This window comes from Bos indicus, chromosome 23 (genome assembly GCF_029378745.1).
Source record: "Bos indicus isolate NIAB-ARS_2022 breed Sahiwal x Tharparkar chromosome 23, NIAB-ARS_B.indTharparkar_mat_pri_1.0, whole genome shotgun sequence".
Classification (NCBI taxonomy): Eukaryota; Metazoa; Chordata; class Mammalia; order Artiodactyla; family Bovidae; genus Bos; species Bos indicus.
Window position 1 is genome coordinate 21,920,731 of NC_091782.1, and position 23,624 is coordinate 21,944,354.

At 43.3% G+C, this 23,624-nt stretch overlaps 1 protein-coding gene across 1 annotated transcript in view; it reads right to left on the reverse strand.

Moving 5' to 3' along the window:
• The window catches only part of TNFRSF21 (TNF receptor superfamily member 21), a 63,918-nt gene that overhangs the window by 33,906 nt on the left and 6,388 nt on the right, over nucleotides 1-23,624 (reverse strand). The window contains exons 2-3 of the mRNA XM_070778077.1: nucleotides 11,551-12,202; nucleotides 9,523-10,017 (exon numbers count right to left, since the gene is read on the reverse strand). Of these exons, the coding sequence (XP_070634178.1) occupies nucleotides 9,523-10,017; nucleotides 11,551-12,202 (1,147 nt within the window). The remainder of the gene's footprint in view (nucleotides 1-9,522; nucleotides 10,018-11,550; nucleotides 12,203-23,624) is intronic.

Consider the following 23,624-nt stretch of genomic DNA (forward strand, 5'->3'; position numbering starts at 1 on the left):
GCACAAGTTCAATTTCTGGTGGAGGAGCTAAGATCCCGCATGGTCAAAACATAAAAATAAAAACACACTGTGTCTACAACGATCACTCCCAAAAGCATCACACGGAAAACTGCTTCATCCACGCCGGGAACTTGGTTTGCCCCAAGTTAAAAATACTCCTTCCCTGTGGAGGTGAAAAGCTGGGGGAACTGTTTCGATTTCATTTGAAACCCTAACGTGGTTTCCAAGGCAGAATTCATCACTATTTTGTTGGAGGTTCAATGGGCAATCATTACAAGCTCAGATGAGTCTAGGGAGCCGCTAAAAACCACCGTGCAAAGGTCTCGTGGTTTACGGAGGAACTGTTTACCAAGGGCAAACTCTGTCAAGACAGTAGATGGTTTTCCAGATGGAAGATATCAATTTCACTGAGGCTGTGAGAACTAATAACCTTTTCTTTCATTTCTCAGAGGAACACACACACAAAAAAACACAAAGCCAAAAATGCCCTCTTCCTTTATCTTAGCCTGTATCTAAAGATGCTGATTTATTCATTCAATAAAAATGCATTGAGCTCTTACTGAGCATCAGACACAATTCTAGGCACTGGGCAGTGGCAATGAATGAAGCAACACAAAATCCTTCCCTGGTGAAGCCTACATTCAGTTGGGGGATACGGGAAGTAATGAAATTCCATGTGTTAGACAGCCAGCCAGGAGAGCTAGGGAAGAAAAGAAAGCAGAGGGAAAGCGATGGAGCAGGCTGGGCTGCAATTTTAGATACGGGCCTGCTCCCTGGTATCTCAGAGAAGGGTCCACTGAGCTAACGTTGGAATCAAGCCCTAGAGGTGAGGGAGTGAGCCCTGTGGGAGAACACCAGATGCGAAGGGAGGAAGGGTGTTGACCCGTACACTGAAGGGCAGGAAGGCCGGTGTGGCTGGAGCAAGTGAGCCATGGGGAACATGGTAGGCACTGGAGGCTGGAGCTGACTGGCTGGCAGGGGAGCACAGATCACACTGGGCCTCCAGGCTGCTGCTGTGCATGCAAAGGAAAGTCACTGGGGTCTTTGACTTGTCAATGACACGAATGACACTATCTGACTTACATCGAACAGGATCACTCTGGCCATTGTGTCAAGAATAAACTAAAAGGGCCACAGGCAAAAGCGGAGCAACCAGTTAAGATGTCAAGGCAATGATTCAGGAGAGAGGTGACAGTGGCTTGGGCCAGGGTGGTGGCTGTGAAAAGGAGGGGAAATGGTCGGCTTCTGCATCTGTTTTGAAGGTAGAGCAGGTGGGATTGGCTAATGGATCTAATATGGGGTGAGAAAGAAGGAAAGGAGTTAAGGATGACTCTAACACGCATGAGTGCTCAGTCGTATCCGACTCTTTGCAACCCCATGGACTGCAGCCCACCAGGCTTTTCTGTCCTTGAAATTCTCCAGGCAAGAATACTGGAGTAGGTTGCCATTTCCTACTCCAGGCGATCTTTCCAACCTAGGGATGACTTTAAGGTTCTGCTTTAATCAGGGGGAAGACTGGAGGCGCCATCTTCTGCACTGGGTAACTGATGTGGACTGGATGGTTCAGGATTCAGATTTTCCCATCTGAAGTGGGAGGTGCCTATTGGACATCTGGGTCCGTCAGGCAGGTGGGAGGCATTCTGCCTGAGTTCAGGTGCAGGATCCAGGCTGGGAAGATGCACTTGGAAATGAGCAGCGGATAAATGGTATGTAAAGCCATGGGTCACCCAGGGAGGGAATGTGTGCAAATGGAGCCTGCTCTCCGTTATTCAGAGGTGGGGTCCAAGAGGAGGACCTAGCCAAGGAGTTGAAGAAGGAACAGCCAGAGCGGTGGGAGGAGACCCAAAGGAAGGAAGAAAGGAACCCAGGGAGCCAACAGGCCATAGCGGAAAACTCAGAACTGAACAACGCAGTTAGAATCAGGCTGTCAGACTTCATGGAGAAGAGGCAGGACTGGGGCTAAAAGATTGCCACCATATTTTAGACATTCTAAGATATCTGAAAGCACTTTTTAAAAATTGCAGTACAGCTGACTTATAATATTTCAGGCATACAGAAAAGTGATTCAGATACACAGACAGGCTGACAGATAAGACAGATACTCTTTTTCAGATTCTTTTCCAGTATAGGCTATTACAAGATATTGAATATAGTTCCTCGTGCTATTTGGTAGGACCTTATCATTTATCTATTTTATATATAGTGAAAGTCGCTCAGTTGTTTCTGACTCTTTGCGACTCCATGAACTCTATAGTCCATGGAATTCTCCAGGACAGAAAACTGCAGTGGGTAGCTTTTCCCTTTTCCAGGGGATCTTCCCAACTCAGGGATCAAACCCAGGTCACCCACATTGCAGGTGGATTCTTTCCCAGCTGAGCCACAGGGAAGCCCTATATATAGATAGTAGTGTGTATCTATTAATCTCAAACACCTAATTTATCCCTCACTCACCCCTTCTCCCTTTGGTAACCACATTTATTCTCCATATCTGTGAGCCTGTTTTGTAAATAAGTTCATTTGTATCATTTTTTTAGATTCTACATATAAGTGATATGTTTTTAATCAATGCCTTTCCATAGCTCAGTTGCAGTTTTTTGTTTTTTTCCTTATTTTCCTTATAAAATAACAGTGCATCCACAATCAGTGGCATCTTTAATTTGACAAAATATAGTAAGAATTTTTTTAATTTGTAAACTTGAACCCACCTACTTTTTACAATTTGACATATTAGCAACCCAACACATCAAATTCTGTACACACATTACAAGGGTAATAACTAATTACTCATGAAGAGCGATCAACAGAATTCTAGCAACTCTTCCTCCTCTGCAAAATCTGCTTACATAAACCTGACCAGGTTGATTCAAGGACACTCACTGGTAAGGAACTTTTTTTCCCTGCTTGTATTTTAGCCCTACGTGGTGAAAATGCTGATGTGTTTTTCCAGTATCCCAACTAGCTTAAATTCAAAAACTGTTAGTTAGATAAATGAGAGACTAAAATATACATCAAAAACAAATATGCTCAGTAGCTCAGTCGTGTCTGACTCTTTGGAACCCCAGGGACTGTAGCTAGCCAGGCTCCTCTGTCCATGGGATTTTCCCAGCAAGAGTAACAGGAGGGGGTTGCCGTTTCCTCCTCCATAAAACATAAATACCTGTCCTCTAAAGTCTAGAGGAAGAAGTCACCATAGGGTGGGCCTGGGAAGGACAGCAGCCTTCTAAGAGCAAAGGCCACACCTCCCTCCACTCTGCACGAGGTAATGCTTTTCAAGTTGTCAGGGTAAGAGGCTTTTCTCCTACAATGGCTGTGTGTGCTTTATAATTCTCAAACATCCTAGAATCCACCGAAAGGTGCCGTCTGCTGGAAATAGCATTACTGGAAGCAGAGGTGGCAAAGACAGAGGGTGGAGAGTTGGGGACTGGAAAGCAGCCCGCCTGCTCCTGCCTATTCCCCGTGAGATGACTGCAGCCCTAAGGACACAGCAAGGACTGGGCAGCCTCGTCAATGGAAGAATCTGCTCCCTTCAGCCCGGCTCCCCGGTGTTTACACTTCAAGTCTACTTCCCATAGGAAATTTGGGCTGACAGACAGGATGACTGTCTGGAATCTGGAGTCCAGGAGGCTTCTGGCAAAGCAAGGAAGGTTTCTTGGTTGCAGCTGCTGCTACTGCTGCTGCCATCCAGGGCTGAGAAAAGCACTACCAAGTTCAACAGATGTGAGCTCCTATGAGCACAACTCCATCACCTCGGACTTCTTTGAAACAGCTTTTCTGTTTCCAAATGGCCCTCAGAGCCTGCAGCCCTTGGGTACCTGGCTTGAGAATGCTTCCACTGCAAGCAATCCAAGAAAAAGGGAAAAGGAGGAAATCGGAGTGGCTTCCGTGGAGGCAAACTCATTACTGATGACAATTTTATGGTTGTTTTATTTCAGAACAAGTTGGGTTTTGCTAAGGGAAGTAAATTTTTCTTGATTGGGCATGGTAAAAAAAAAAAGTCAACCACAGAAACCTAGAAATTTCTAACATTGGAAAAATTAAAATCCAGATTTTTTTATAAATCCAGACTCTGAGAATCAGAGAGCAGTGTCCACAGTCAGATCAGTGCCTGAGATTAAAACCTGGCACTATTTCTTTATAGCTGTGTGACCCTGGGCAAGTGACTCTCCACACCTCGGTTTTCCCACCAGTTAGAACTGGACATGAAACAACAGACTGGTTCCAAATAGGAAAAGGAGTACGTCAAGGCTGTATATTGTCACCCTGCTTATTTAATTTATATGCAGAGTACATCATGAGAAACACTGGGCTGGAAGAAGCACAAGCTGGAATCAAGATTGCCAGGATAAATATCAATAACCTCAGATATGCAGATGACACCACCCTTATGGCAGAAAGTGAAGAGGAACTAAAGAGCCTCTTGATGAAAGTGAAAGAGGAGAGTGAAAAAGTTGGCTTAAAGCTCAACATTCAGAAAACGAAGATCATGGCATCCGGTCCCATCACTTCATGGGAAATAGATGGGGAAACAGTGGAAACAGTGTCAGACTTTATTTTTCTGGGCTCCAAAATCACTGCAGATGGTGATTGCAGCCATGAAATTAAAAGACGCTTACTCCTTGAAAGGAAAGTTATGATCAACCTCGACAGCATATTCAAAAGCAGAGACATTACTTTGCCAACAAAGGTCCATCTAGTCAAGGCTATGGTTTTTCCAGTGGTCATGTATGGATGTGAGAGTTGGACTGTGAATAAAGCTGAGTGCCGAAGAATTGATGCTTTTGAACTGTGGTGTTGGAGAAGACTCTTGAGAGTCCCTTGGACTGCATGGAGATTCAACCAGTCCATTCTGAAGATCAGCCCTGGGATTTCTTTGGAAGGAATGATGCTAAAGCTGAAACTCCAGTACTTTGGCCACCTCATGCGAAGAGCTGACTCATTGGAAAAGACTCTGATGCTGGGAGGGATTGGGGGCAGGAGGAGAAGGGGACGACAGAGGCTGAGATGGCTGGATGGCATCACCGACTCGATGGACATGAATCTGGGTGAACTCCAGGAGTTGGTGATGGACAGGGAGGCCTGGCGTGGTGCAGTTAGGTCATGGGGTCGCGAAGAGTTGGACACGACTGAGTGACTGAACTGAAGTGAAAATGGTGATGGCAGTAGCTCACCTCATAGGGTTAAGAAAATTAAGTTAAACTTTTAAAAATGTTTAGAACAGGATATGGCATTCAGTAAGGATGATAGCCCGCCAGACTCCTCTGTCCATGGGATTTCCTGGGCAAGAATACTAGAGTGGGTTGCCATTTCTTTCTCCAGGGGATCTTCTCGACCCAGGGATCAAACCAGAGTCTCTTGTGTCTCCAGCATTTGACAGGTGGATGCTTTACTGACTGAGCCACCACGTAAGCCCAAGGACGGTACCAGTCTTTGTTAAAGAAAAGTAGACAATGAAAACTTAATGGTGGCAGAAACCTTTCTTATAAGGTTAGAAAATCATATTAGAAAGTCACAGTTTAATTGGGTGATTTGCACCCCAAATTACCTCAAGATCTTGCCTGTGTGGGTAGCAGCAAACACCCCCTAGTCCCACTTCAGAGAAACATGTAAAGTGGAAAAGTACTCATTATTGAATTCCTAATGCACTTCATTTGTTCTTCATTTCTGAACACTGCTTATGGTGGCTTTAATAATTCAGATGAAATGTTATGTCATTCTTGAAATCTGATTGAAGAGTATATTAATGTTGTTCAGATACATCCAGGGCACAGCTTCCAGTTACTGCATTTGTCCCCAACTAACCCCTGCAACTTCGGAGAAATATTTATAAGAGAAACACAATCACAGTTCCCTTCCTACAATTTGATTGTTTCTTACTGCTTCTCCTGGAAAGAGGGTGAAGTTCTGCAGAGCTGTGAAACCGGGAAATGGTCTTCCTTTATAAGCCCAATAAAGACCAGTTCGATCCCGAGTCTGAGGCCTGGTTTGGGAAGATCTCACATGCCACAGGGGAACTAAGCCCTGCACCACAACTATTGAGCCTGTGCTCGAGAGTCTGAGAGCCGCAACTACTGACGCCCGAGTGCCATAGAGCCTGCGCTCCTCAGGCCACTGCAGGAAGAAGCCTGTGCATCACAGCTAGAGAGTACCCCTGCTCGCCACAACTAGAGAAAGCCCTGGTGCAGAAACGAAGGAAGATCCAGCACAAACAAAATTAAATAAATGAATAAAAATTTGAACAAAGACAAATTCTCCTACACTGGACCAAGCCGAAAGGAGTACAGTGCCAACTGGCCAAGCAAAAAATTGCTATGACTTTAGAAGTGAAGGAAACATATAAAACACACAAAATGCCACAGCATTCTCAGTCTCCCTTCCTCCTGGCCACGTAAGACCTCATCTTGTGTTTCCAGCACTAGGATTCCATGAAAGTAGGGTAGCAGTTTTGTGGAATTCAACTTTAGAACCATAAATCCATAAGGGGTGAGAGGATTCTCCCCACAAAAGAGATGGTCTTGATGAGAAAGGTAGGAACCACTGGTCTGGCTTCAGAGTGCTGGGGTCTACAGGGCATTCAGGAATACAACACCGTCTGCTTAAGGTGAGCAAGGGGTAATGACCTCTTATACAGAACACCCAGGACTAGGTGATTTTATCCTCACCCTTATCCTCCTGAACAATTCAGTGTGAAATGGATAAGGACCAGAAAATGATCTTACTATACAGGATTATCTGCTGCCCAGAACTCACTGCAATCAGATCAACAAGGTATTGTTTCCAGAGGCCTCTCTGAGCACCTGGAATGGTTTTTCTGAAACAGAACCTCTCTTTGTTATGGGATTTTACCTGAGTGTACCTTTGAGGACAGCAATTTGGAAAGAACAGATCTTCCTTTAAAAAAAAAAATCTTAAATATAAACCTCCCAAGGCAAAATCCTAGGGAAAAAGGTTAAACTGCTGAAAGAGATAGTAACATCTGAATGAGATGACTGTGATTTAGCTGGAAAAACAGAATGCTGAAGCTCTGCTTCCTCAGAAGGTAGGGTCAGGTATTGTTTGATTTGGCTTTTCCATTCTTTCTACAAAATAGGATTGTTTCAAGGACACAGACATGGTAGTTTACAAGGTTACGGCGGCCATAAAAACGCCTAAGATCGTTGTATTAAGTTGCTTTGTGTTGCTGGACTAGATTTACTTCTATAATTTCCTGTATTCTCGAGAATTCTGAAAACTACACCACAAGAGACTTTTAGAAATACAGCTGTCCATAACCTAATCCATAAACACAGCTACTGAAAGAATGGAGTCGCTTCTTTAATTGAACAGAATGGACACATTGTTTTCTGCTAACTATATATTAGAACAAAGGTTCTGCCTGGCCACTTAAAGGACAATTTAATGAAATACCAGATCTTAGGCAAGACCCTATATCACAGGAAAAAGTACACTGTCTATCACAGGCCTTTTACTGGGTCAGCTGACAACTGAGGAATACGCATGGTAAATTAAAATATTGTATCCATGTTAAACTTATTGAAGTTGAAAACTGCTATTCTTTAAGACTATATCCTTTTGTTAGGAAATAAATACTGAAGTATCTGCCATAAATGTTCATGAAATGGTTCAGAAAAACTATTTTATGTCTAGCCCTCCAGGCTTCTCTGTCCATAGAGTTCTCCAGGCAAGAATACTGGGTAGCCAAGCCCTTCTCCAGCGGATCTTCCTCACCCAGGGAATGAACACAGGTCTCCCACATTGCAGGCAGATTCTTTACCATCTGAGCCATCAGGGAAATTACCTATATATTGCATATTATGTTACATGACATTTTATATATAACTAAATTACCTGGCACATTTTATAACATAAAACATATATATTTTTATAGAAAAGGAGCAAATGATAATGCAGAAGGGCAAAATGTTAGCAATAGGTCAAGTGGGGACATGAATATATTCTTTGTACTGATTTTGCAATTCTTGTGTGTTTTTGCAATTATATCCATATAAAAATGATTTTTTTAAAAAAGGGAGAATTGGAGTCTTCCTTCTTCAGCTGCCAGCAAAAGGTTGTTTCATTCAAATCTGTGCAGGCTCATCCCAAGTAGGAAGTTCACCCGTCTTTCACTTGGTTTGACATTCACACAAATTAGCAAAGGGAAATAAAATGAGTTGTTTTGTTAAACTTCCTCCACATTTCTGATTATAAGCCTAGCATGTGCTTATTAAAGAAAATTTGGGTAAAAAACAAAACCAATAAGGGATAAATCCACATAAACACCACCAAACTGAAAGAAACTTCATTGTCACTTTGGCATATTTCTTTTCGGAATTTATTCCCAAGTTTTAAGATAGCTAAGATTATATTATATAAGGTGCGTAGTATGGTGGCTTTTTCTATTCTTTAATCTAGTATAAACGTTTTCCCATGTCATAGGTTAAAAAAGAAAAAAATCTCATAATCCTCAACCTCAACATAATATTCATAGTCATAATATGGATATGCCACAATTTACTTAGTCAATTCCCTAAAACCAACCCTCCAATTACTTTTGGTTTTTATTTATTATACATGATGTTGAATTAAAAGTTCAAAATCCTTGTGCTTAAATTTTTTTGTTTTAGTATTTCTGATTTATATCTTTATGATAAATTCACAGAAATAGAACTGCTGGGCCAAAGAGTATAAGCAAGTTCAAGACTCAATACAAAAGGTCAAACCACTTTACAGGAAGTTAAGCTTTATGCCTTTATCTTTAAGGAGAAAGATCCTGAATGGGATTATCAAAACTTGGGCTGAAATCTTATTTAATATTAAAGAAATGGAAGTTTTACTGCCACAGTCTGAAAACTGCAGCCTTCAGATCACACTTAGCTAGCAGGACAAGTTTCATTAGCTATGATTTGCCCTCCAAAGAGAAAAAGCTGAAATACTCCAGCCCGTACTCCTACACACTGATAACTAGGTAAGAGATACGGGGCCAGCCTCAGGTGATCAAGATACTAAGCTTTGGGTGTTTAAAACCCAAAAAACCTTCCTATCTTCCCAATAGAAATGAGATCCTAAAAATATAAGGGGGGGGAAATACATGTGGGTAAAGTGATAGGAACCTAAAGGCAAGGTTCAAATTTGAAAAAGTGCACTTCAGACAAGTTGCCTTTTTCCTCCCTCTATTTTCTCAGAAGCCTCCATCAGGAGATACGGATTCAGTCCCACCTTCGCTGAAACAAAAGACTGACTCCCCTGGGTCAAGGCAGCCAAACCTCTCTGAACTTGATCCCTTCACCTGTTAAACGACAAAGTTGAACAAAGACCCTGAAGGTCACTGTCACGTCTCATTCGGAAATAACTGTCCTTTAAATGCCCAGGGGAACCAGGAGAGATGAGTTATTCTCTCTGAACATTACCACATCACATGCTATCCACCTGATTTCTCCTATCACAAACAGATCAAACAGCACTTGGTATAAAAAGAGATTCCAAAAACTGTGGAATCGCTTTTTGGAACAAGTTTGGCAGGCTCACCGTGGCCATTGCAGTAGTAGATCCACTTCTCCCGGTTCTGGGTGGGGGCCATGGATTTCTTGAGCCCTGCCTTTTCCACAATGGCGCTGGGATCCTGCCGGGGCCCCTTCTTGAGAGTCCTCGAGCTTTTCCGGATACTGCACACCACTATCACCACCAGCACCAGCAGCAGGAAAAGCACAATCATCCACGGAAGGTGCTCGTTGATGTCAAAATGCTTGTGTGGGTTCTGCCTGGGGTGGCCCCTCTTGAGGCCTTTGATGGGCGTGCTTGACTTCTCACCCCCAGTGGCCTCCATGGACGGCAGCAGCTTCAGGATGTGTCTGTGGTGGGGCCCTTGCTGGTGGTTCGCTACCTGGAGCTTGGGGAAGGTCTTGTTCACGCCCTCCTCCCCGCTCGCTGAGCTTGTGTTGTCAGGGGCTGTCCCTTCCTGGGTGCCACTTGGCACCTTTGGTCTAACAGAGGCAGAAGAGTTGGATTCTGTTGAGTTGATGCCTAGAAAAAAAAGAGTAAGGAGGGGGGAAGAGCTTTTCTATATGGGGGTATCTACACATTCCATCCTCTTCCTAGTCATCTCCAAACCAGGTCAGATAATCCAAGAAGAGATGACCTATGGAGCTTTAGAATAAATGATACTGTACATTTTCACAAAGACCTTGACAATGCCTTTATGTGAGAGGTTAAAACTCAGCTTAACAGCTAAACTCACTCTCTCCTACCAAAAGCAAGGGCATCCTCAGGGACCAAGCCTGAGCTTCACAGTAGCTTCCCCTGTGCCGCGCGTACCACGTCAACTCTTACTTGTTTTGATGATTACAAAACTAGCTCCAATTGAATTCCGCTGTCTTTTAATTTCTTTATTCTTCCTCTCCCACCAGCTAGCTATTTCAAGATACAGTGGTAAAATGAAAACATGACTAAGATAAAGGAAAGAGTTCAAACTCCAGTCTAAGTTGGACCAGAGAAAGGTTTGGTGGGATTCTCAGTGAACAAAATAAAGCAGGACTTGCTTAGTATGTGCTAGTAATAGAGCAGCAAGATTTGGGCAGGCAGCTTAGTGGACTGTTTTCAGAGAAGCTTCCACAAGCAATTTTCCATTAAGGAGTGAAAGCCAGGGATTTCAAGTCCCGAGAGACAGGACCTGACCCCTGAGGAAACCTGGAGAGATCACAGGAGCTCTCTGAGGCTGCTTCTTCATTTCTAGTGGCGGTTGTGAGAAGGCCTTCCTTATGGGGTCTCATCAGAAGGTCAAACATAACCGCATGTGAGAGCTCGCTGGACAGTTTTCGGCCATCATCTCATGAAAATTAAACTCAATCAAAAGGAATTTGAAAATAAAAGCTAAATGTTATTCTTGCCTGAGATTCAAAGAATTCTGAGGAAAACTGGGATATACTTGATGAAGGACATAAAGTCCTATGGGAAAAAAATAAAAAACTCTTTTCCAGACGTGAACGCCAGTTACCTTCAACATGACACACATCTGCTTGTTTCCTGACACTCCTGCCTGATCTTCCTTTTCTCAGACTCCCCTCGGATCCAACATTCACCTTTCCTTTCCAGATGTCGTGGTATTTTTCTCCCCTTCTCCTGACCTTCCGGCTATGTCTCCCCAGGACTGGCTGGGTGTTAGAAAACTTTTAATCTGAAGGGACCTTAAAGGAGCCAAATCACTCATTTACGGTGTCATATGCTTGACAAGTTTGTGACCAGGGCCTGCAGAAGTTCAGTGATTTCCCTAAGGCTACATGCTGACCTTGTTTCTCCTGGTTCTAATTTTCTAGCTTGATGTCACCTACTTCTCAGATATTTATTCCTCCCTAATAGCTAACACTTCTGAGTCTCAATGTTTCTAATAGGTCCATGGAAGCTAGACTTTAAACAGCCACAAAAGGCAAGCCCCATCTTCAAGGGGTGACTTTGGAATAGACAAGATGGAGAAAGCATCGTGGCTCCCCGCCCGTTCTTGGTACCGCCCCACAGGGCTCGGAGCCTTCCTCACATACACGATTCACGAGGTTAAGTTACCTTTGGGAATGAGAGTGGAGGAAGGGACATCGTGGGGTTCCGTGTGCTCAGGGCGTGAAAGGCTGGTTGTGCCAGGGGAGGGTGGGGCGGTGCTGGAGGAGGACGGGAGCGGGCCGCAGACATTGTCTGCCTCCTTGGTCCCCAGCTTGATCACCACCATGTTCTGACTCAGACAGTCTGTGTACGCTCTGCATCTCATCACACTGGAAGGCACGTCGGAGAAGGTCCCCCGAGCACACTGCTTACACCGCACGTCCTCCATTTCTGTCCCCTTCTTCCGCACCCCCCACCCCACGGGGCACACCGTGTGGGGGGCACAGGTACCATTCGACTGGAACATGCCAGGTGGGCAAGTGCATTCTCGGTCAGTCAAGGCAGTACAAGGTAATTTCTCGATCATCGGCCAGGGGCACCGCTGACTACACTCGTGGCATTTCTCGATGCCATTCTCGTGTCTGGTAAAGGTCCCCGTGGGGCAGCTGCTGCAGACACGCAGGCTTGTGTTGGTACAGTGCTCGGACACGTAGGTTCCTGCTGGACACTTATCACAGGTGAGCACCTGGCCGGTGATGCGGTCAACGTGGTGGTATTTGCCAATGAGACTTGGTGCCTTCTGCTCTGGTTGAGCCCTGGTGGTACTGAGGAATCCAAGCTGAAAGAAAAAAAAAAGGGGGAAAGGAGGAACAAAAGCTAAGAAGATGTTACACAGGAAGAGGAGGAGAAAGGATGGAATAATCCCTACCCGACCATCATCATTCCCATTAAAAGTCTGACCAGTACTTTGCCACTTTTTTTAACATTCATTCATTCTCTCTAGTTGTGGCACACAGGGGCTTAGTTGCTTGGTGGCATGTGGGATCTAGTTCTCAACCAAGGATTGAACCCAAGTCTCCTGCACTGGAAGGTGGATTCTTAACCACTGAACCACCAGGGAAGTCCCCAGTACTGTGCCCTTTTAACAGCTATGTCATAAGAGAGAGAGAAAAAAAAACAGACTACAATTCCACAGGGGATCTGATCTCCTGGCTGCAAAGTTTTGGTTTTGTTGCCTGACTTTTGCCTCAGCTTTCTTTTTTTCCATCTGTAAAGTGAAGCTGCAAACTGATTATAAAATCAATGGAGAAGATGAACATGAAAGCACTTTGGGACTCATATTAAAAATGCTACACATTAAAATCTTAATGCAAAAGGAAAGTAACTTGCCGAACAGTGTCTTCCTGCTGCAACCCAACTAATCGGTAGCCATTTCTTGACACCTGGACAAATCAGCTGAGATGGCAGGATGACAAATATTCAAGCTGCTACTACAGGTGACCCAGTTGGCGTTAACCAATAGACAAAGTGTGATTTTTTTTTTCCAAAGGTTTTGTCTTTACAAAGCTAAATGACCTTTTCTTTTTATTTTGTAAACCAGAGGCAGGCCCTTGGTGTTCTGAATGAGCTTTAAACAACAGAGTTAATACTTTCAGATGCTCCTATCTGTTGAGGCCAGGCTCAATGGAGCATGGACCTGCAGCCACCTAAGCGCCTAAGAACAAAGCATGGGAAGGAGGGCAGTTAAAGTTCAAAAACAACATTTAAGAAAATTCCCTATAAAATGTAAAAACAAGCTGAGATGATGCCTAAAAGCTGATGCTAGGGAAGACATCTAAATCAAGAGACACAGTCAATGAAAAAAGCTGAGGAGAACAGGAGCCAGAAAACCTGAGGCTGGTTCTCTTTGATCGAGATTCTTCCATCTCTCCTTGATACAGAGGCAGGGGAATTAAATCAGAGCTTCAAAGCAAGCCTGGGGCCTCAACTGCAACATCAACATTACCTTGAGAAGCTTTTTGAAAATCCACATCCCCAGCCCATCACCTGAGATCAGGTGGATCTGCAATGAGGCCAAGAATCTGTTTTCGTCTGATTTGGTTTTTAAGCTTTCCCAATGATTCTGATCCCCAACTAAGTTTTGGACTTCCTGAAACAAGATGGGCCCCCTTGGGCTCTAATCACCTGAGATTCCGAGACCCACTTTGGAGACAACCCAGTTCAACTGTCAGATCCTTCCCTCCAACCCTCACACAACCTGGCACTTTCTACTGTTTTTTTTTTTTTTTGGCTGTGTCGTGTAGCCTGTGGGATCTTAGTTCCCCAACCAGGAGAACCCTAACGTTGAACTGGGAGCGTGAAGCTTAATCACTGGACCACCAGGGAAGTTCCCTTATTGCTTTAATATTGCTCTTTCAAAATCATTATTTATAACAAAAATAAAAATTCTTTTTTAACTTTTTATTTTATATTGGCACATATTTGATTAACAATGTTGAGTTAGTTCCAGGTGTACAGCAAAGTGATTCGGTTATACTTATATATGTTATCTATTCTTTTTCAAATTATTTTCCCATTTAGGTTGTTACATAACATTGAGCAGAGTTCCCTGTACAGTAGGTCCTTAATGGCTATCAATTTTAAATACGGCAGTGTGTACATGTCAAACCCACATTCCCTAACTATTCCTTGTAACCACTCTAACAATTATGGAATAGAGTGAAATGTTTAAGTCTCTGCTCAAAGCCACCCACCCCCAGAGAAACACTCTCTTGATTATGGTGTGCATCTTTCCAGACCATTTTCTGGGCATTTACACATAAAATACACATACATGCTTTCACTTGGCCAAGTTGGCTACCTCAGGTTTGGGTTTGGTTTACATATATAAAGGGGAAAGGCTATATATACCCACTATTCTATGACTTGCTTTTGTTCATCTTCTAATACTGCATCACTGAAATCTTTCCACGTCAGAGCACACAGACTACTTCCTTCTTTATAGCAGTCAAGTACTCTAACAGCACGGATATGCCTTTGAACGTGCACATGTAAAGAATTTAGAGATTCTTCTTACTGAGGACAGGTAGATTGCTTCCTTGTCCACATGTCAGGTACCCATGCATCTTTCTATAATCCATATTCACCTCCTTCCCTTCCCACTCCACACTAGTTTCTCTTTTCTTTCCTTCTCATCGCAAATAATAGGTACAATCATGCTATTCTCAGCCTTTTAAGAACCCCTTTCTTCAAGGACCAAAGAAGCCACCATATAACCCATAATTTGGAACCTCTTGGTCCTTCTCTTCTTTACTACTATGAATTTACTAGATAGGTATTTTCAGACTGTGGGAGGACCAGACCTGAAAGAGAAAGACTACCTGGGCCAAGATGTAGAGAATCTTGTCCAGATTCTGCCTTAAGATCAATTCCGCCTGGGTTCACATGCTTGTAAAATTAGCAGGTTGGACGAGGTTGTATTCAATTTAAGGTGTATTCAACTTCAAGGTGTCTGTGATTGTCAAAGTTCCACCTTCTCCACGAAGCCTTTACAACCATTCCTAGACACTCATTCCAAGCCAGTGAGCAAACTCATCACATTTCCTGTTTCTTTTGTTCATCATGTTGGTGCCTAATTACATATTGCCTTGTAATGTTAGTTGATGACTTCCAAAGTGTATATACTTATCTTCCCATAATGACTGTAAGCAGCTCGAGGCCAGGGACAACCACGTAGATTGCATTTCCTCCCTTGCTCAACCACCTCAATGATGAAGACCATGGAAATGATAAACAAAGCATCCTCTGAGCCAAGGGTCAGCAAACTACATCCCACATGCCACCTGTTCCTGTAAATAAGACTTATGGGAACCTAGGCATTTATTTGGGCTTCCCTGGTGGTATAGTGGTAAAGAATCCACCTGCCTTGCAGGAGATCCCTGCATGGGGTTCAATTCCTGGGTCAGGAAGATCCTCTGGAGAAGGAAATGGAAACCCACTCCAGTATTCTTGCCTGGGAAATCTCATGGACAGAGGAGCCTGGTGGGCTACAGTCCATGGGGTCGCAAAAGAGTTGGACACGACTTAGTAATTAAACAACAACAACAGGCATTCATTTAGGTATTGTCCATGGCTGTTTTCATGCTATAACGGCAGAGATGGATAACTGCAAGAGACCATATGGCTGCAAACTTATCTGCCTCTTCAAAGGAAAAAAACAAAAAGCCTGCCAATCCCTATACTGAGCAATCAAAAGAAATGTCAAAAATGCAGGGACCAGGAGCTCCCTCACTGGAACACTCATACCTCCTTGGAGAGTCTAGCAGAGGATGGAGTTCATGGCTTCCTTTCTTGAGCACTCATTCCAACTCACATGCCAAATCTGATCCTTCCAACCCTTGTTTAAAACTCTCAGTGGCCCCTCACATGACTTAGGGTGGATGCAAAATCTTTACCAGAGTTAGGACTTCCTCCAAAATCCCAACCCTGCTGTCCCCTTCCCCACTTAAAACACGTCTCCCATTCACCCCTTACGCCCTTTCCTTAGGTTAATAAATGTTTTGTTTTTAAAATTTATTTCACGGAAGTATAGTTGATTTATCAATACAACGTTGTGTTAATTTCTGCTGTCCAGCAAAGTGACTCAGTTATACATATATGCACATTCTTTTCCATATTCTTTTCCAGTATGGTTTATTGCAGGACACTGAATATAGTTCCCTATGCTATATAGTAAGGCTTTGTTGTTTATCTATTCCCTATTCCTTTGTTTTCTATATGACAACCATCATTCTGTAGTTATACATTTATCTGTGTAGTGTGTCTTCCCCTCTGGACCACAGGCTCCATGAGGATAAGAATAGAATCTATGTTATATGCTCATGTTCTCCAAGCCCTCGAGGACAGTACTCAATGCATGGTATACCTGACCAGGGTGTGTTGGCTAAATGAATGAGTGGATTTGTAGACCATAATTAATTAGAAGCAGCAAAGTAAAGGGTGGGAGTGGAGGAGGTTGCTGGGGATGAACGCAGGTATAAAAGCAAGTGACAGAAAGCCAAGATGCCTCCACCATGTAGCCACCATATCTCAAACAGGCTGGCACCCATTAGAGTTTCACCTCTAAAGCCCCTGAGGATATCATTCCGTTTTCACAGAACCGTAACTGGCTTATAAGAATTATGCTCTGTGTGGTGCTTAAGATGACAAGAAAATGTAGCTCTCATTTCATAAAAAGATTAGAGTAACTTGGTGATTAGAATGATAAGCAGTATAACAAGATTAATTCTCCAGAAGTCACCTATGTCCCATCCTGATTTCAAGTTTAGCTATTCGAAAATTTTCATTTACTTAGAGGACACTTATTTCAACAACAACAATGATAGATGGACAAAAATCAGTGTACCATCCCAAACTGCACAGGATACAGAAGCACGACAAATACTTGCGAGCTGATTAAAAGGGAAAACCCAGGACACAAAGCACTTTTCAAGGAGGGAAGGTCTCCACGCTCACCTTGATGACTTGCATCACACCTGTCCTGTTATATCACTCTTACCCTAGGACACAGGGATGGGCCCAAGAGACACCGGATGTGCTAATGTATGTCAGGATGTTGACGCTTATTTTTGTTTGTTTTCCTTTTTAAGATTTTTTTTTTTTTTGATGTGGGCCATTTTTAAAGTCTTCACTGAATTTGTGACAATACTACTTCTCTTTTCTGTTTTGGTTTTTTGGCTGCCAGGTATGTGAGACCTTAGCTCCTCGACCAGGGATTGAACCCACACCCCCCTGCTTTGGAAGTCTTAACCACTGGACTGCCAGGAAGGTCCTGACGCTTACTTGTCTTTAACAATTCTTATCCCATGACCTCATCCTTCTAACAAATGAGGCAAAGAGCCTGTGCAGTTTATTAGTAAATGTGTTTGTCATTCTTGCTCCCTATCAAATCTCAATCACTTTTCATAGAAAATGAGCAAACTCAAGGCAATGATAAACTTTTGTCTATTCATAATGGATCAGCAGGAAGACTGCTTGTGAGCTTACTATAGAAAAATTGTTAATACTGCCTAAAACTAATATGTCAAAAGGAATCTCAGCTTCCTTGGATATGATAACTAAGGGAAACAAGTTATTCCTGAGATGGTAACTCTAAAAACATGGTGAGGATGAAACATACTAACAGGGACTTCCCTGGTGGTCCAGTGGTTAAGACATCACCTTCCAAAGCAGGGGTTACAGGTTCAGTCTCTGGTCGGGGGGGCCAAGATTCCACATGCCTCTGGGTCAAAAAACCCAAATGTAAAACAGAAGCAATATTGTAACAAATTCAATAAAGACTTTAAAAATGGTCCACATCAAAAACATCTTTAGAAAAATAAAATATACGAACAGATGCTCATATGGCAAAAAGCCAGGCAGAGTAGAGATACTTCCAGAAGTTCTGACCATTTTATTTTCCACATCACATTAAATTTGTAATCCTAAGACACTGGCTGCTTGGAATTCTAGAGATTTGAAGGGAGAAAAAGAATGTACCAAGAGAAAGGTGCCAAGCAAAAAGCTTCTGCAAAGCACAGAGACCCGTTACCAGTTACGTTATATAAATCTGACCGACTCTGGCTCTGTCTACTATCCTCTCTGATTTAAAAAAGCCTTCTGTTGCTAAGGCAAAAGCAGGGACTGCCGTTCAAGCCGGCGAATCCAGAGAATGCTGAGGCTAGAATGTGCTGACGACGGGACCGGAAGGAGGCAAGCTCAGAGGAGATGGAGGGGAAAGGGGAAAAAAAAGCAAGACAGAACCAACCCAGATGCTGTCTTCCTTGGAACCTACAATGCAGGAGAGTGTGTGTACTCAGCCTTCAGGGGCCTGGACCACAGAAACACATCGCCCGCCACCCATCACAATGTTAGTGTGTCACGTTAGTTGCTCAGTCGTGTCTGACTCTTTGTGACCCCATGGACTGTGGCCCACCAGGGTCCTCTGTCCATGAAATTCTCCCAACAAGAATGCTGGAGTGGGTTGCCATTCCCTTCTCCAGGGCATCTTCCTGACCCAGGGATCAAACTCGGGTCTCCGGCACCACAGGCAGATTCTTTGCCATCTGAGTCACCAGGGAACCCCACCCCGTCATCCATCACAACAGCTAGTCCTATAGGCTAAGACCCCACCTACATGGAGAAGCCAAGTTATAAATAAGACAGTGGTGAAGGTGAAGAATTTACAGAATCCTCATTAAAACTGCCACCACCAGCCAGGGCAGCGACTCTAGCCTGTATAAACAAAACCTAATTTAGGCTGAAGCATCTGAGCAAGCCCGCTCTACCAGATCCTGATCGGGGTGCGGGGGAGGGGGAAAGCAGTTTAACCTGTGTCTCCATTTCTTCATTAGTAAATGGAGATGATAATAATAATAATATAATTAAATAATAAACTAAAAATAATTTTTATAATACAATAAAAATAATACATAAGATCACAACCATAGGATTGTTTTCACAATTGTTACTACAGATAAGAGCAGGTGAAACAGTCATGATACAAGGTAGTTCTTCACGAATGCTATTTTAATCATCACTCCTTCTATTTATCATCGTACTCTAGTTTAGCTTCAGTCCCTTGGGCTTAGACAACTTTTCAAAACACTCCAATTAAAATACACATATCCAATAGAGAAGAAACTAGTGGTTACCAGTGTAAAGAGGAAAAGGGGAGAAATGATATGGGGAAGGGGGGCCAAAAGGTTATTATGGAATTATATGAAATCATATATATAAGGGACTTCCTGGGTTGAGTGGCCTAGTGGTTAAGAATCTTCCTTTCAACACAGGGGACTTGAGTTCGATCCCTGGTCAGGGAACTATAAGATCCCACATGCCTTGGAGCAAATAGGCCTGCATGCCACAACAAGAGAAATCCAGGCAATGCAACTAGAAAAGTCCGAGTGCCTCAAGGAAGAGCCAGTACAAAAATAAAAAATAATTTCAAAAAAGAAATATGTATGAAACTTCCGAAATTTGCAAAGCACTATAGAATTTGAAGAATCTTTAATTCAATAAAAATAACAATAATCCCTGTTTTTTACACTAGTTAAATAAAGGTGTAGCCTTCTTTTATTTGAAAAAAAAAAACAAAACAATATGCCAATAACCAATTCCTGATAAGTGTGTCAAAGACTCCAGATTTTTAAAAAACTATAATCCTAAAACATACCCTACTAGGCTTGGAGCCCGCCACAAAACCAAAAATACAGACTGCATGGCAAGGAGGTAAAAGAGAAGCAAGAACCAACTGGCATTTCCAGACAGATTTAGAATACACAGTACTGAGCAGATGAGCAAACGCAGGAGGAGAAAGGATTCGTTATTTGTTGGTACACTGTAGATGAATGGAGGGAAAGTTAGGGAAATATTTTCCAGAAGGAATTTTTCTGATCTTGTCCCACAAGATGTTGATCATTCTAGGGTCTAAAACACGGGTGAATAAATCCCAGCCAGCTCCCTGCTTTTTCATAACCCACAAGCTTAAGGTTAGTTTTCCCATTTTTAATAGTTGGGTTAAAAAAAATCAAAAGAAGCATAAAATTTTATGATACATGAAAATGATTTGAAATTCAAATTTCGGTGTCCACAAATCAAGTTGACTTGGAACCCAGCCACACCCCTCTTCTGGGCATTGCCTAGGTCGGCTTTCAAAGCACAGAGGCAGATCTGAGTGGTGTCCACAGAGATCGTAGGGTCCACATGGTCAGAAATACTATCTAGCTCTTTACAGATAAAGTTTACCAACCCCTGGCCTAGAAGTTTAGGAAATGATCCTCACTGGAGTCTTCTCTTGGAGAGGCACAGCTCATGGCAGCCTCATGAAGGCTGCAAGAGGCCCAGCCCAACCCAGTAGGGCTGCAGAAAATGGTGACTTAGCTTCCCAAAGCTTCCCAAACTTATGTGACCATGAAATCCTTTACTCACATCAGGAGTATGAACATCCTGCACAACACACTGATGTAGTTCTCACCAGCAACATGCTAAAGTCCAGAAATGTCAACAAATCCAGCATTACTAAGATCAAATATAAAATTCAAAGTTGGACTTCTTTGGCAGTCAAGTGGTTAAGGTTCTGGGCTCCCAATGCAGTGGGCATGGGTTTGATCTTTGGTAGGGGAACTAAGGCAATGGCACCCCACTCCAGTACTCTTGCCTGGAAAAATCCCATGGACGGAGGAGCCTGGAAGGCTGCAGTCCATGGGGTTGCTGAGGGTCAGACATGACTGAGCGACTTCACTTTCACTTTTCACTTTCATGCACTGGAGAAGGAAATGGCAATGCACTCCAGTGTTCTTGCCTAGAGAATTCCATGTACAGAGGAGCCTGGTAGGCTGCCGTCTCTGGGGTCGCACAGAGTCGGACACGACTGAAGCGACTTAGCAGCATACAGCTAATAAAAGCTTATAACTGAAAACGTAAAAAATTAACACAAAGCAGGTTAACAAAAATTGCACTCAACAGTGGAGACAGAATACTAATTATAAGGATAAATTGTTTAGTTGCTAAGTTGTGTCCGACTCTTTTGTGACCCCATGGCCTGTAGCCCGCCAGGCTCCTCTGTCCATGGATTCCCAGGCAAGAACACTGGAGTGGGTTGCCATTTCCTTCTCCAGAGGATGTTCCCAACCCAGGAATCGAACCCACGTCTCCTGCATTGCAGGTGGATTCTTTACTACCGAGTTTCCTGATGGATAAATTGATAATATCCCTTGCAACTTCTGAAATGTAAATTTGCACAACCAAGGACCTTTACATCTCTCTATTAAAGCAGCATAAGTAAATTAAAATGATAAACTTCAATGTTGGCCAGCTTGTGGGGTAGTAGGTACATTTATAGGTTGCTGGTGACAATCTAAATGAAATCGGTCTTTCTAAAGACAATCTGGCAACATGCAGCAAGAGCCAGAAAATGGTTCATTCATTTCCTGTGACCCAGCAATTCCACTCTGGAGAACACACATCAAAAGGACCTCACTTTTGGGAACAACCCAAAAGAAAAAAGAGCAACTGGTTTGTACAGAGACAACTGTCAGTGCTGTTTGCTTGCAGCAGGAAAACAATGAGAACCACCACCACGGGTCCAACGACAGTAAGGTGACGCAACACACTGGCAACCAGAGGAGACGTCGGCATAGAAACCGGCAGGCAGGAAGGCTGCACTGACGTGAACCACAGCACCTCAAATTCACACCCAAACTTTGGGTGACCCAATCTTATCCACTCCTTCCCCACCCACCACTTCAAAGCAGTCAGACCATCAGAGACTCAACTTAAGAACCAGGAAATCATGGGATTTCCCTGGTGCTCCAGCAGTTAAGACTCCATGTTTCCACTGCAGGGGGCATGGGTTTGATCCCAGATGAGACCAAAAAAAAAAAAAAAAAAGTAAAAAATAAAATGTTCTTTGTTAGTAAGTCAAACACCCTTGAGATACAGCTCAAAGTCCTGAGACTCAGTTCAAGCTCCCACTACACTCTAACTTGTCCAGAATGAATGAACTGTTAGTTTAGAGCAAAATCCTTCTGGAATTCATTCAACAATCATTTATTGCTTAAATATTGTGTGTCAGGGCATTGAGCTAGAAACACAAAGATGACTAGTGCGTTGTCTGTCGTCTATAAGGAGCTGAAAAGGAATAATAACAACAATGGCCTTGAGCATGCTGTATGGAGAAGCAAACCCAATCCTTATCTAATCAGTATTTCTGGACCAGGTACAGAAGATTTCAACCAAAGGAGAGAGAGGAGCCATGGACTTGCAGAAGTAAAGAGCAAGGAGTGACTAATGACTAGATTATTCTGGGAAGCTGTCACCATTTGCCTTTTTTCCTCCTCATCCTCTTGCCTCTTTTAATCCTGGATATACTGACCGGGCCATACCTAAGATGACATCTGATAATTCATCAGAATGCCAACCTCCTTCCAGGAGCAATGATCAAATTTCTTCTCACCTTCTGCCTTTCTTTAGTCTACTCAGCATCTACAACCTATGAAAAGACATGCTGAAAAGTTCCCTTAGGAGAGAGCGCCACGTTTGATAAACCACGTACAAACAGCTCACGTGAGACGAGACTGTGCAAATCACAGAGCTCAACAAGTTTCTAAGAGACCTGAAATGAAAAGTTAACAAAGAAAATGCTAATAACAGATGATGCAAACCTGTGGACTGATCCTGGATGAATAATCAGGCCGTCAGCAAAGGAAACCCTGAGAGGTCCTCGAGTTCTCAGGATGAGTTGAAACTAGCCTGCTAAGCAGAATTCATGTCATACTGTTACTCACTAGGCAAATATTTTTCAAAATGACCCCAGAAGCAGGAAAGCACAGCATCTATTCCCTATTTATAACATTTCAGTTTGCAAGAGAATCTTTCCATCTTAACTGTGGAACCAATGCCGGTCAGAGTCACACCATAGGAAAATGCTTGCCAGTGGCTCCACGCCCTTCCCTTTCAATCGGCACACACAGGTTACTCTTACGCTATAATCAGCCCTTTAGGCTAAACTTCCAAATGCCACCATGGAGCAGAACCACTCACCCAGTGGAAAGAGAATGTTCGACTCTCAGGTAAAAGTATTCCTTTAACGGGAAACAAAATTCCAGTAAATTAAGGTTGCTTGTGCCCGACCCACACCTTGGCAGAAAGAGCAGTGTGTATGAAGTCAGGCTGACTTAGATCTGAGTCCTTGGTCTGCTGCTGCTGCTAAGCCACTTCAGTTGTGTCCGACTCTGTGCAACCCCATAGACGGCAGCCCACCAGGCTCCCCCATCCCTGGGATTCTCCAGGCAAGAACACCGGAGTGGGTTGCCATTTCCTTCTGCAATGCATGAAAGTGAAAAATGAAAGTGAAGTCGCTCAGTTGTGTCCGACTCTTCGCGACCCCATGGACTGCAGCCTACCAGGCTCCTCCATCCATGGGATTTTCCAGGCAAGAGCACTGGAGCGGGGTGCCATTGCCTTCTCCGAGCCCTCGCTCTGGCAGTTGCCAATTTCTTGACCATGGCTTCTCCTAAGCCTCATTTCCTGTAAAAATGGGGCTAATGCTACTGCCTCATGGACTTGAAGGGTCTATTGAGATCATTTGTAGAAGCTATTCAACACAATGCCAATAGTATGTGCTCAATAAATAGAAGCTTGATAATAATCAACATCAATGATTCATCTTAAAAGCCGTTAATATTCCTCCCCTCTATCAGGACCAAAGCCCTCTTAGAGCC